This window comes from Cucurbita maxima, unplaced genomic scaffold (genome assembly GCF_002738345.1).
Source record: "Cucurbita maxima cultivar Rimu unplaced genomic scaffold, Cmax_1.0 Cma_Scf00004, whole genome shotgun sequence".
NCBI classification, from domain to species: domain Eukaryota; kingdom Viridiplantae; phylum Streptophyta; class Magnoliopsida; order Cucurbitales; family Cucurbitaceae; genus Cucurbita; species Cucurbita maxima.
This window is the reverse complement of record NW_019272020.1, coordinates 3670591-3684005: the sequence shown is the minus strand read 5'-3', so window position 1 is coordinate 3684005 and position 13415 is coordinate 3670591. Positions and strand designations below refer to the sequence as shown.

The 13415-nt window shown below is 40.6% G+C and overlaps 4 protein-coding genes across 6 annotated transcripts; 2 read left to right on the top strand and 2 right to left on the bottom strand.

The window, feature by feature from the left end:
- Positions 1-1614: 1614 nt before the first annotated feature.
- On the top strand, positions 1615-2888 carry LOC111478764 (B-box zinc finger protein 18-like). 2 transcript variants are annotated; one of them, XM_023123207.1, is made up of 4 exons: positions 1615-2107; positions 2177-2273; positions 2378-2472; positions 2548-2888. In XM_023123207.1, exons 1-4 carry the CDS (start codon positions 2015-2017, stop codon positions 2749-2751), a joined length of 489 nt encoding a protein of 162 aa, XP_022978975.1. In that variant the 5' UTR covers positions 1615-2014; the 3' UTR covers positions 2752-2888. The 2 variants fall into 2 exon arrangements, with proteins under 2 accessions (XP_022978975.1, XP_022978974.1); XM_023123206.1 differs by having other exon boundaries at positions 2357-2472.
- A 1840-nt stretch (positions 2889-4728) lies between these two features.
- Positions 4729-5302, top strand: LOC111477646 (putative glycine-rich cell wall structural protein 1). Its single transcript, XM_023121512.1, has 2 exons — positions 4729-5013; positions 5057-5302. Exons 1-2 carry the CDS (start codon positions 4729-4731, stop codon positions 5300-5302), a joined length of 531 nt encoding a protein of 176 aa, XP_022977280.1.
- Positions 5303-6284: 982 nt separating this feature from the next.
- On the bottom strand, positions 6285-7562 carry LOC111478040 (GATA transcription factor 6-like). 2 transcript variants are annotated; one of them, XM_023122113.1, is made up of 2 exons: positions 7368-7562; positions 6285-7271 (listed from the first exon to the last, which is right to left on the bottom strand). In XM_023122113.1, the coding sequence occupies exon 2, from the start codon at positions 7242-7244 to the stop codon at positions 6360-6362; it is 885 nt and encodes a 294-aa protein (XP_022977881.1). In that variant the 5' UTR covers positions 7245-7271; positions 7368-7562; the 3' UTR covers positions 6285-6359. The 2 variants fall into 2 exon arrangements, with proteins under 2 accessions (XP_022977881.1, XP_022977883.1); XM_023122115.1 differs by having other exon boundaries at positions 7402-7562.
- A 566-nt stretch (positions 7563-8128) lies between these two features.
- Positions 8129-11642, bottom strand: LOC111477645 (probable methyltransferase PMT27). The gene is made up of 8 exons (XM_023121511.1): positions 10432-11642; positions 10176-10325; positions 9816-10086; positions 9610-9720; positions 9317-9491; positions 8962-9234; positions 8683-8877; positions 8129-8618 (listed from the first exon to the last, which is right to left on the bottom strand). The coding sequence occupies exons 1-8, from the start codon at positions 11629-11631 to the stop codon at positions 8402-8404; spliced, it is 2592 nt and encodes an 863-aa protein (XP_022977279.1). The 5' UTR covers positions 11632-11642; the 3' UTR covers positions 8129-8401.
- Between the last annotated feature and the right edge of the window lie 1773 nt (positions 11643-13415).

Sequence of the window (13415 nt, the reverse complement as noted above, 5' to 3'; positions counted from 1 at the left end):
TACCAATAATTGCCCACTAATCCTTCCACTCTCTTTTTTACACCATCCTTTCTCAAATAATAATCAAACTTTTTGTTGCAATTCCATTTTAATAATTATATTTATCTACGAACGTTGGATTATAATCCTATTTTCAAATAAAAGAAAAAGTCAATTTGGGAATATTAAATTTTTAATTTTTAAAAAATTAAACTAAACTCAAATTGACTTGAATTGGATCCTTCAAATTAGTTGGATTATCTGAGTTATATAAATATTTCTACGACTCTTTATGCTAAAAAAAAAAAATAAAAAAAATGTTATTTGTATGCATATAAATTAATTGTTTTCACGGGAAGGTACGAGTAAATACGGAAATGGAATAATGCAAGTCCCAAAGAGGGGAAAATATTGATGAGAAAATAAAAGTTGCAGAAATAGGCTCCAATAAGTGCATAATTGATCCAGGGGTTGAGGGGTTTGGTTCAGCTTTTTCGGGACATCCTTTATTACCAGCCCAATCTACGCTTATATGCCTTTTTCAACTGGGCTTTCCTACTGGGCCCAGGCCCAACATTATCTGTCCACGACCCATCATTTTTGGACCTTTGCTTGTTTTCCAATCGGCCCATAACTTTCAGGCCCAGTTTTTATCTGATCTTTTGAAGCCCGCTTTATTTTCATGAAAATTTATTTCTCCGGACCAGATTATAATTATAATTTAACCTAGATTATAATATTATAAAATAAATAGTATACACCTTTTATTACATAAAACATTAAATAAATTTACTCGTAAAGTTTTCCGACCAAAAAAATATTTTATCATTTTTAAATATATTATCAAGCACAATTTTTTAAAAATATAAACCCGTAAAAATAAAACTTAATCCACCGACCATTTTGCCAAAACTCAATAAACTATGTCGACTAGAGTATAGTATATCCGATAAAAGCATTAAGTTATCGATGAAGAAGGAGAGAGCTTTCAATATCTAAAAAAAAACCATGGAACTCTTAATCTTATGTTTAAATTATAATAGTAGTTGTGAGATTCCTAGTCCGTTTGAGAGGGAAACAAAACTTTTCTATATACTTTAAAATCGTAAGACTGATGTAGATACATAACGACAATATTAGTTAGTAGTGATGGTTTGACTATTATAATGGTATCTAGACATTACGCAGTGTGACAGTTCACAAACTCATTCCTCATCGATCATTGTCAGAAATATTTGGCAACTCTTTGTGAAAGCAAGAAGCAACCCCATATGAAACCAAGTGGACGATGTGATACAATCCTCAAGATTTTCTAATTCCCATTTCACACAACATATTTCCCACCACAAATATCGAATCTGGTTAGGTAGAGACAGAGAGAGAGAGAGAGAGAGAGAGATTATGACATGAAAGCTTCTTGTAACTCACGTGGCGTTCTTATTATGGCTGCCCCGTCTGGTTGAGGTAAATGAAAACAGACAGCTCCCTGCCCCAAAAGCTACAATATTGGAACCCATTTAAGATATGAGGGATACCAATTCATGGCTTAAATTAAGCCACCAGCCACTTTCAATCACTATTCGCCCTTTCAATCTTGTGGATGATGAATGAGTTGACGTTGATACAAACTAGCCTTCACCGGGTATTAGTTTCTGAGCGTTAAAAAAACTTTTACTTCCTTCCTTTTCTCGAACCTCCTCTCCCTGACAATTCCAGCCACCTAATCCTTTTATCCTCTGTTTATATTATATTATCTTCTCTTCTTTTCTTTCTCTCTCTCTATTATTGTCATAACCTAACAGCAGCAGCCGACACCAAAGAAAGAACATCATCACATATCTGAAACTGGCCCGGGACGATAAAAACCCGACGAAACTTTAAAGATACCCTTAATTTTCAGGGCTTCATTGAGAGTTATGTGTTTTTTGTGAAGTTTACGAGGTGGGTTTTTGAAATTGAACGTAAAGTTTTGATCTTTTTGATGGGTTTTGTTGTGGGTGGCAATGAGTGAGGAGGATAAAAGCCATCAGTTTTGATGAGGATACTCTGTGATTCCTGCGAAACTGCTGCAGCAACTTTGTTTTGTGCTGCTGACGAGGCTGCTCTCTGCACAGCCTGCGATGCAAAGGTATATAAAACCAAAGTGTGTGCGTGTATTAATTTTGGAAGTCTTTTGCTGATATATGTGTTTGGGCAGGTGCACATGTGCAACAAGCTTGCGAGCCGCCATGTAAGGGTTGGGCTCGCAAATCCAAGCGAAGTTCCTCGCTGTGATATATGTGAGAATGCACCAGGTATAATCATTTTGTCTTGTTTTTTTTCTGTGATGTTTTTGTAAAGGTTAACATTCGGCGAGAAATTTATAAAATTTGCGCAGCTTTCTTTTGGTGTGAGATAGATGGGAGTTCTTTGTGTTTACAATGCGATGTGATTGTTCATGTGGGAGGTAAAAGAATGCACAAGAGATATCTTCGGCTGAGGCAGAGAGTTGAGGTTGGTGATTTTATCACATCCTTCTCTCTTTACATTCATACAAGATTAAGCTTTGTTTGTTTGATTGGTTTGCAGTTTCCAGGGGATACACAAAATGATGTGAAGGGCTCAAATGCAAAGCCGATGGAACAGGTTGAGACAGTGAGAGGCCAAAATCAAGAAAGGGGTGAGGAGAATGAGAAGCAGGAAGAAGATTTGAGATTCTCTGGTGTTAAAGGGTATTCCAATGGAGATAGGCATTCCAAGCGGCCTAATAAAGTGATTGATTTGAACATTTAGCAGCTTTAGTACTACTTTGTATTGCTACAATTTTCAATTTTAACTTTGATAATGAGTATCTGAACATTGTAAACTCATGATTCTAAAATTGCTACCCAAACCAGGAATTGGATGCTCAGGAACTAAGCCTCATCTAACCAAAGCTCACTTCATTGAATTGAATTAAGTGTAAGAAGCAATCTTTTGTAACTCCATGATTAGCTTGGAACAAAGCGACATGGAGCCGCAAGGGCGTCTCTATCATGACTTGAAGAGAGTAACTGTGGTTAATGTAGCCATTTTTCATCACCTCATTGATGCTCATTAACACACCGCCTTAGACTAATAAAAACAAACATAAGTGTAAAAAACTCGCCTCAAATGTGTTTGGTTACACAGATACAATTGACTTGTCTCTACACTAGGCCAAGTCATTAGGCTTAATTTAGTCTCTACTCAGGGTCAAGGTCTCTGGATGTAATGTTGCATCTCAGCCAGATGTTGGGCGCTGCTCTATTTGTGCAAATGCTTCACAAAATGGCATTCCTGTTTGAGGGGCATAAATGTCTACATAAAGAAGAGTACTTCCTAATCTCTTGGCACCAAGAATCCATAAAGCACGACATATTGAATAAGAACCCCCAAAAGATGGTATAATCCCCCGCCTGCAGAAGCTGGACTCGAAGAAGAAAAGGGAGAAATTAGTAAAATAACCGAGATTGAAGGGGCCGAGTCCATCAGAGGGTTGAAGATCGAGAACGATGGCACCCATGCTCGTGCCCTCCCGTCCTTGTCTGAATGCCTGCATCGTGGCTCGCTTCCCAATGTTTTGGAATTGTCATCAGTGTTTCTGGGTCGACAATGGCGGCCGTCGGCATGAGCAGTGCCTTCGATTTCTTCCTCCACCTGTTCTGTTCTGGCGGGTTGATTTTAAATGGGCCGATTAGTCGATTTTGGGTCATTGGGCCCAACTACATCAACCCACTAAGTTTGTATAAGTTTTGGGTCATTGGGCCTAACTACATTAACCCCGCTAAGTTTGTGCAAGTTTGGGGTCATTGGGCCTAACTATATCAACCCACTAAATTTGTATGTCTAGGTCATTATGAGTTTTTGTAACAACTTGGCCCGTTATAAGTATCAGAGTTTCTACTTCCTTGTAAAAAATACTTTGTTCTCCTCTCTAAACGATGTGATGGAGGCTAGCGTCCTCGCTGACACACTGTGTCACATGACACCTTATCAGGAGTGTTTCGTTTCCCTCTTTAGCTGATATGAATCTCACAATAGGTGCGTTTTAAAACCGTGAAGCTGACAACAATACGATATCTACTAGAGGTGCACGTGGGCTGTTACCGTTTTTATTCTAGAATCTCGTATCAGTAAACAATAAGAAAATAAGGAGTAAAGAATTCCATGAATCTTGTGCAACATTTTTCCATAACTTGGCTTACAGTTCAACACAGAAACAGAAAAACAGAGGCTTGAAGAAATGGCGATCTTTATTGCGGTTGTAATATGAAAAATATATAGCAGAAAAGAGGGTAAAGTTGTTGGTGAGCTGGAATCCAGTTTGAAACATATACGCCGCCGCCATCGAAATGCCATTGGCCATTCCCTTCCACTTGGATTTTCTGTAAATTTAATGTTCCGTCATGTGGCAAGCACTGTGCCTTTTCCCACTCCACCCCTTCTCATATTCTAATTCGTTAAGCAAAAGAAACCACTTTGTTTCATAATTTATGAGGCTCTAGTGGTGTCCAGTTCAGAGTTGGTTGAATTTTTGGTGGTGAAGATCCAACCCCATTTCATTCACAATTCACTCATTAATCTTACTTACTCTGGGAGTGTTGTTTTTGAGATTCATAATATAATGTTTGTAGGGTTTGGGGGTCGAAGTGGGGACTGGTTGGATTAGTTGGGAAGAAGAGAGTATAAAAGAGAGGGAGGGGGAAGAAAATTGGATCATCCAAGTTTGAATTGTGCAGAGAAATTGGAATGGAGAGAGGAAGGGTTTGTGGGGTTCTTTTGGTTGTTGGAATTGTGTTGAGCTTGTCTTTGGTTGAGGGGTTGAAGGGTTTTGAAAGAAGTGGCAGTGTGGATACATCCAATGAATGGTCTGAGTTGGATGGAAGCCTGTTTGGAGGAGTTGGTGTAAGCGGAAGAAATGCGACCGTTAATGGTGGGAGCGATTCGGTTAAGCGTGGAATTACGAATGGTGGCGGGGGAGGAGGAGGAGGAGGAGGAGGCGGTGGTGGTGGTGGAGAGGGAAGTGGGGTTGGGGTAAGAAAGAAAGATACGAAGCATAGTAAAAAACATGGAAAAGGCGGAAGTGGCGGCGGTGGGGGAGGTGGAAAAGGCTATGGATGGGGAGGTGGCGGAGGGGGAGGAGGGGGAGGNAGGAGGTGGTGGAGGAGGAGGAGGAGGAGGAGGAGGAGGAGGGGGAGGCGGAGGAAGTGGTGGAGGTTGGGGTTTTGGCGGCGGAGGGAGTAGGAGTTTTTGTTGGATATGGGGATGTGGCGGCGGTGACGGGAGGAAAGCAGGGCCTAGAAAAGAAGGCCCGAGAGAGTAGTGAACTTATATTACCGATTAAGATTTTGCTTAACATTTAATCCCTTTGAAAAACAACCAAACTTCATTGTTCCTTGCAACTAAGTTTCTAAGTTTAGGATTTTGCATTACCACAAAGAATAAAGAAAAAGAGAGATTTAAGGAGTGAGACACCTTCCCTTTTCTTCCATCCATTCATTGCCACACTTATACCATCTTCTTTGATTGATTAATGATAATATTTTTACTCTAATAGACTCGTTTGGTAAGTGAGTTTATAAGAATAAGTCTACCATTAAAATGATATCAAAACTAGATAACGAATAATGTATCAGCGAGGACGCTTGACGCTTGACGGAGACAATACTTTGGGGAAGCATAGAATAATAAATCGAATTATTTAAGAAAGAACTTAGGCGTGTAGAGAGAGAAAGGGAGGGAGTTGGGGGCATCTCCACGCACGTGAGAATGATTAAAAGGGCGAAGGGCAAAGTGGGGAACAGTCTTAGTGGGATGGGGGTGGGGCCCGCTTTTTCTTTTGTCCTAGTGGCTGACACTGCATGTCATATTTATTGTTTTTTCTCTAATACTTCCTTTCTTTTCACCTATGATAATAATAATAATAATAATAATAATAATAAGCTTAATTTACAAATTCAACCTCAAACTTCCTACTTATTTACTCTTTAAATTTTAGAATTAAATCTAAATTTCAAACTGAAGACGGCGTTAATGTTTGGAAGATAACGACAACAAGAAGTTATTGCCACGTGTTGGGCAAAGCCTCCCCCTTCTCAAACTGTTCCATTTCAAGATGCGTACCACTTACGCAATATTTTGCTTTTTTTATATTTTTAATTTGGAAAAATTGGACAAAATTATATAAGAAAAAAAAGGAAGGGATAAATATATTAATAAAAGCTGTTGTAATTTAATTGGCAACAAGCGCCGATGACCTACCGCACCTAATGAGGCTCCCTGAAAATGACATTTTTTTTTTACACACACACTGAACCACTAAACTTAATTGCCTCTCTCTTTGAACCGGGTTCGTCTATTCTGGTTCTTTTACACTACTCCTACGGGGTTGGGTCTGGACCGGAGTGGGTCGTCTCCGTTTCTTTTTTCTGTCGCATCTCCAGTACTTTCCGGTGGTGGTTTGAATGAAGCTCGCTCGAGAACGTCGGGCTACAAGCCGGTCTATATTCGGGAAAAAGCCGCCCGGATTTGAACCGTACACCGCACGCGTTACATAGAGTCTTGGACCCCAGCGGACCAGCTCGCCACTGTGGGGTTTTTTGAACGCCGCAATGGCTACACCGCCGTGGCGCCTGCCCCCTGCCGGAACCCTCCTCTGCTGAGTTTTTCTTTGGTTTCTTCGCCTGTGGTGGGTATAACGATGGAGAAGAAATTGAATTCGTTAATGACCAGACTCGGCCGGAGATTTTTGCTCGCTTGCTTCTTGGCTTTGAGGGAAATGGGGTGTTGAGATTAGATTCAAAATTCGGAAGGATGGGAGCATGGTGGGTTGGTTCCTTTTGGTAACTATTGGGTTTCTCTGTCAAAAAAACAGAGCAGTTCAGTGGTACGGCAGAGTATTCTTCTTGGGTGGAGTCGGCGACGAGATGGGACAGCCATTCGAGGTCTTCAAAATCTCTTGAAGAAACAGACCAAAAGACATCTCCAGAGGAATTGGTGGAGCTGTGGTTGGAATTTTCGTCGCTCTCACGGTGTTGTTGAAGTTGCAAGGGAGCAGAAACAGAGGAATGGTTGTTTTTCTCTTCACCCTCTGCCTCCTCCTCCTCCTCGTCTTCTTCTTCATTTGAAAAGTTGAAAAGTTGGTCTACAAAAATGTAATCGGAGGAGGGGGATGCAGAGCTTTGCGGGTTTGCAGACCGAAGCTCATCCAAATGGAGTTTGGGGCTGGGTTTGTTGATGAGACCCATCTTCAACGCAGCCTCCATGCATTCAATTTCCCGAGACAAGCAAACCTAGCAACAAAACAAGAGAAGAATTTGCAGAATGAAAAACGTAGGAAACAAAGAGAAAGGGAAATGGAAGAAATGGTGAATTGGGTAAAAGTATACAGCATTTAATGAAGGGAAGGAATGGTGGCGAGGCCTCGGCGTTGGTCTGAAACTGCCCGTTTCTTCTTTTATGGGACTGCTTTCTTTTCTACTCTGCTATCATGGATCCTACGCATGGAACCGATGGGTGAGGGTGGTTGGGAGAATAAAGGAAGAAGGCAAAGCCATCCATTGTGAGAGTGGGCGCAACAGCAAGTGGGGGAGGCAGAGTTTGTATTTGGCCATAAGTGATAAGTCCCTTTATACAAACTCCACCCAAAACAAACAACCTTAAACCAATTCTCTTTTTTCCCCCCTTACATGTCTAAAATTTCAAACACTTCCAAAACATTTTCATGCACCTTTCATAAATACAATCTGCAACTTCGATACTATCTACTTAATACTCGTCTTTTACAAAAGCAGTAGAGATAGAAAGAATTGTAGAAGATGAAACTGACAGAAACAGAAAGAAGTAGCCGTTGAGGAGATTTGATGAAGTGAAATTAAGATTGAAAAAGTGGGTGTTCTTTTTCTTCTTGTAATCTTCTGCAAAACTGGGAATCTTCACAAAGCCCCAAGAACGAGTACAAAGGGACAGTAAAAGGAGACTGTTTTGTATTGACTTTACGTGCAGAAAGAGGGAAGGGATAAGGATGGCTGCGGATCACAGGTACCCAGCCCTTCAACCATGCTGTAGAGTTCTTCTTGTTCATAAGAATATAATGTGACAGATTAATGGAAATTTAGACAGTTTCGATCACAATTAAGATGGTTTTGAATAGAGAAAGACATGTTTAAGAGAATGAATTTGAGTTGATATTATCAGAAAGATTATGTCCAATTTGTGGACATTTTTTTGTAACATTATGGATAATCCTAACAATTTGTGGACTAAAACTCTCTCTGTTTCTCTAATGGAATACTCTCAGTTTGGAAGCAGCTGAGGTATGTGCCTATTTTACATACTGCAACTCTTCCAAAGATTGTAGCTGGTCTACGAATCTCTGTAGAGGGTACTTTCATTAGAATTGGGTGCGTGTTTGTGTACAAAATCAGGAAGACTCTGCGTAGATATCTGGTCGCCAATTGCCTTTCTGAGCACTCAGCAGTCCTTCCTGGTTTTTGGAGAAGGTCAAGTGAACTTCCCAACGGAGAGACTTTAACATGTTCTCCACTTCTCCGATCGTGCTGGACTCATCTCGGACGATCAATTTGCCTCCTGGTCTTACGATGCGGTCGACCTCTGCTAAGACAGGAGGCAGTTTGCACCTATACAAGAGAAAAGGTCAGGCTTGAATCTTTATCAGTGAAATGTTGGAGTATCTGTTTCTACCTCTTTTTCAACTTTGAGAAAAGATGATCAGCGTGTAGAAGATCATATGTTCTTGGATATGTGCTGAAGGATTCACACCAATCATGGTAAATGCCGAAGAGACCGCGCTCGTAGATCACCGGAAGCGTATCGGGAGAGTCTACATTCACTACGTTAATTACCCAGACTTTAAGGTCTCTCAGAGCTGCTGCAAACCTGCAAGGACAATGTTGAAATGTTTCGTGTCAAAAGTATAAGTTTTGTGGATGAGATAAGAAAAAACAGAAGGATTTACTCTACCCGCCATAAACAGATCTCATATCCATCACATTCCTGATGTTGGACAAATTTATGCCTAATCCATTCATGTAAGTTTTATTCACAACTCTTTTCCAATGTTCATAATCAGTTGAGAAATCTTGAGGAGCTGGTTTGCCATAAACCCCCATCTGGGAGCTGTTTAGCCAGTAAGGAGGTGCTTGCGACCTCTGAGGCCATTGTTTTGGCCAGTTGCTTCCCCTCACTGCATTGTCAACCGGCACACGGTGCATACATGCTTGCAATGGCACATACCTGAAAATAGAAGTTCAAATGCTAAATCAAATCAAACCCATTGAACGCAATTGAACTTGAGATGTCCTGAATGCTCGCTTACCATGCTGCGTTCGGATCGTCGTCGTTTTTGCACATGGAAGGACGCTTTTCGTTTCTTTGATCGTAGCATTCGTTTGAGGTTGGTTTCCTGTAAATGGCAGCTCCAATGGAGTTCAACTTGTCCTTCTGAATTGTCATAAGCTCCCAACACATGGACTTTGTCAAAGAAGACATTTCTGAGGGACAAAATAACCAATGAGCATTCAAGTGGCCAGCGAGGTAGATATTTAATAACGCTTCTGAATCTATTTGTTTGTTGAACATGTTCTGTTTCTTGTCTATAAACTTACTTACCTTTCCAAATCTCAACGTCTTCTTCTAGGGTCTGGTACACCGGAGTTGCAGACCAAACAAAAAACCCTCCCGGCCTCAGCACTCGGTTCAATTCTAAGAGAAGCATCCCACCTGCATCGGCAAAAAGAAAACGTCTTGATTTCCTAACTGTCGAGCTGTAATTACAAGTTAAGAAGATTAGAGAAGTCCATGGTTGATTATATAACCTTCTTCATGCCAAGGCACTCTGCATCGAGCACAGTGAATAAGGTCAAAAACCATGCTTGGAAACGGCAGACGCTGTGAGCCCATGACAGCAGAAATGGCTGGAATTCCCCTCTCAAGGGCGAATTGGACTTGAGCTTCATGCTCGTCTTTCGGTGCAAACGACATTGCAAGCACGTCTTTCTCGAACAGATAGCCGCCGAAGCTGGCAACTCCGCAGCCCACGTCCAATATCACTCTTGTCTTCTTTCCCCACTCAATATCAGGTAAAGACTATGCCCATTTCATATCTTAAGTTATATTGGATCTAATAAGAATGGAATTTGATTTTGATGCCCAAGTTGGAGATCATTTTTTCTTACCTGTTGAAGGAAATCTATGTAGTGTAGAGCGCCGTGGATGAACTGAGTACCACCGCCGGGAAAAGTCAAGAACTCGCCGGTAACCTTGACCCAGTTTTGGTGGCCTTTCACTTCGGCAAGCTTTGTGCGTGGTACATTGTGGTACCAAATCTGTGGCAGTTCACAAACACGGACAGCTCATGATATGATCCAATTCAGACGGATTCGTCAAAGAGTAATCACAAACCACAAATCTCATATATCTTCATAATATTACCTTGTCCCTACTCTGAGGCCATTCGATGGATGTTTTGTAGTTCTCCGGGAGGGAAACCAGGCATGTGGGTCCCTCCTCCGGGCAGTGTCTCTCCCGGTGCTCGAAGTGCTTTGTCGTTCGCAGCTTCTTAATGGCTTTCTCATTATCTAAACAGGGGATGTAATCAGCCCCTGACGTGACATTGCAGAGCTTCCAGGTGTATCCATAGATGCTACCGTCACTGCTCGATTCTTCCCTCCGGCGATCATTCTCGTTCTCCGATTGCGCTGCCTGTGTCGACCACGATTTCTTAGACTCCTTTGACTCCTTGGGTATCACCGAGCTCTCAAGTGACCCTGCTGTGGTTGTCTCTTCTACTTTGATTTCCGTCTTTGATTCCTTTGAGGCTTCTTGGCTCCCCTTGGATTCAGTTCCCTGTGATTCTTGATCCTCGGTCGGCTTTTTACTATTGTTGCTCGTGTTCGAGTTGTCCTGTTCTTCTTGCTGTTGTGACTCTTGTTGAGCCTTGTCATCATCCTGGTTATGAATTTCGGGTTCTTGCGGGACTTTTTCGGGTTCAGATTCAGGTTTCTGTTGATCATTTTGAGAGTCTCCACTGTTTTCTGGTACATCGGTTGCTGGTAGTTGCTCTTCATTTGAAATTGCTTGTTGAATTTCTTGTGAATTAGCGTTGTTTTCAGGCTCCTCCTGTATCTGCTTTTGTTGTTCTTGACCATCAACTTGCAAAGGCATTTCATTGGATTTGGCTTCCACATTCTCCGGGGATTCATTGCTTTGTTCTTGGCTCCCTCCTGAATCTAATTTGTCCTCTGTTTTTTGGGCGTCATCCGGTTGTTGATTTCGAGTCATTACGGTCTCCTCCAACAATTGAGCCTCATTGGCGTCTCTCGACTCCTGGTCCTTGGAACCGTCATCGGCGATAATATTAACAGCGTCATCGGATTTAATAGCATCGAGAGGGAGATCACCGGGATTATCCTCGAACACGGAAGTGGCATCCTTCTCTTGGGATTTGGGGAGTTGGGTTTCGTCGGAAGAAGTGCGAGTTGTGGACGGCGGGGGAAGAACGGAGTTGGAGGTGAGCATCCATACTCCGAGAACGCATAAGGATAAGAAGACGAGAGTCGTAACAGTGGAGGCGTAAGAGGAAGAAGAAGAAGAGGACGATCGCTTGCTACCACGAGGCCTTCCGAGAGCCATAACAGAGTGGCAAAAGGTGAAAAAAGGAGGAAGTCGGAGATTGGGTATGGCGAGTGAGAAAGTTATAGTATGGGAAGAGAGAAAAGGATGGAGAAGACAAAGGATTCTAAATTTAGAAGCTTCGAAGATCCAAAAGACTCGGAGAGAAGACATGTTTGTAAGGGGACAGGTGTCCATTCAGAAACTTCCTGTTTTTGTGCCTCTGCCTTTGCATGTATTGCATGCACCCTTCTTTTATCTCCCACCACCTTTTCTTTTTATCTATTTGTTTTTTTATTATTAAATCAATGGGCCGTGGGCCGAATCATCAAAAAGAGAAAGGCCCATTAGAAACCCAGCCCATTCCATAGGAGTTGGCCGAAAGCAATAATAATAGAATGAAAAACAAAATTAGAAACATTAATATTAAAAGCTCCAAATTCCGACGTGGATTCTTATTTCCTCATAAACTAAAATGACTTTTTCTTCTTCTTCTCACTTAAAATATCTTATGTAAAAAAAAAATCTTTATGCCGGGTTGATGTTAAATATATGTAATATTCTTTATAAAGGTGTAGAAATCTTTTTCCTAATAGACATGTTTTAAGATCGTGAGATTGATGGTGATACATAATGAGCAAGTGGATAATATTTGGTAGCAGTGAGTTTAGGTTGTTACAAATGGTATTAGTGCGAGCAAGGATGCGAGGCCCCTAAGGGAGATTGTGAGATACCACATTGGTTGAAAAGTGGAACGAAATTGCAAGATCTCACATTAATTGGAGAGGGGAACAAAACAATCTTTATAAGAACGTGAAAAATCTCTTCTTACCAAACGCGCTTTAAAACCTTGAGTGAAAGTTCAAATAGGACAATATCGGTTAGCGGTTGGTACGAGTTGTTATAAAACATTCCTTATAAGGGTACTGCTTGGGCGGTTACAAAATATTTTTTATAAGGGTATGGAAACCTCTCCGTGACAGACAAGACAGTGGNATTTCATTAAAAAAAAAAAAAAAAAAAAGTTTGATTAAACATGATGATTTCCTATGCAGCTGTTTATTAGCATAAGAACAATAATTAATTATAATTGAAAGGTTTAAACTAAAGTAGGCCATCATAAGAAGAAGAAGAAGAAGAAGAAGAAGAAGAAGAAGAGGCGCAGGGCAATGAAATATGAAGATGTCCATAATTAAGCCATTATAATGGGAATTTGGCGTAAAGCTCGATGAGTCAACGACCTTAATGGCCCTACTTACTTATCGTAGGGACTATCATCAAATCTATACTACCAGTTTGTTGCTTTAAGTTTAAGCTGCCTGCCTCCTCCAATGCCTACCATAACGCATTAATTATAATCATCCTTTTTCTTTTTTCTTTTTTTTTTTTTTTTAATTTTTCTACCATGCAATTTTAAAAAAAAAAAAAAACAATATAATATAATTTTAATGTAACATTATTCCTCTCATATATTATGTGATACTGTTTGTTCCTTTCAGGCTTAGAAATCAATATCTTGATTTTATGTCAAAACAAATCCTTATTCTTTTCATAAAGTTAATGTGAGAATATAAATTAAAGAAAATTTTATTCCGATTCCCAATAATTAAGATTGAGTGTGCAATATAAACTAAACCCACTTCATTTAATTGCCTATTCAATAAGCTTGTCAAACCAAACCACAATTGTAGGACTTTGATTCTTTCTTACGTTAATTGAATTACCTTAACCATTTATTACAGTTTAATTACGACCTATGACCAACAAAACAAAACAACCTCAATGCATTATCTTTTGTTTTTTCT

Excerpts from the sequence above, each read along its gene's own strand:
- LOC111478764 (XM_023123206.1), top strand. The coding sequence starts at position 2,015 with ATGAGGATACTCTGTGATTCCTGCGAAACTGCTGCAGCAACTTTGTTT. Across the intron at positions 2,274-2,356 it reads TATATGTGAGAATGCACCAG|CTTTCTTTTGGTGTGAGATA; the intron begins GTATAATCATTT and ends AAATTTGCGCAG. Across the intron at positions 2,473-2,547 it reads GGCTGAGGCAGAGAGTTGAG|TTTCCAGGGGATACACAAAA; the intron begins GTTGGTGATTTT and ends ATTGGTTTGCAG.
- LOC111478040 (XM_023122113.1), bottom strand. The coding sequence starts at position 7,244 with ATGGAGGCTGCGTTGAAGATGGGTCTCATCAACAAACCCAGCCCCAAA.
- LOC111477645 (XM_023121511.1), bottom strand. The coding sequence starts at position 11,631 with ATGGCTCTCGGAAGGCCTCGTGGTAGCAAGCGATCGTCCTCTTCTTCT. Across the intron at positions 9,721-9,815 it reads AGTGCCTTGGCATGAAGAAG|GTGGGATGCTTCTCTTAGAA; the intron begins GTTATATAATCA and ends TTGCCGATGCAG. Across the intron at positions 8,619-8,682 it reads TTCTCAAAGTTGAAAAAGAG|GTGCAAACTGCCTCCTGTCT; the intron begins GTAGAAACAGAT and ends TCTCTTGTATAG.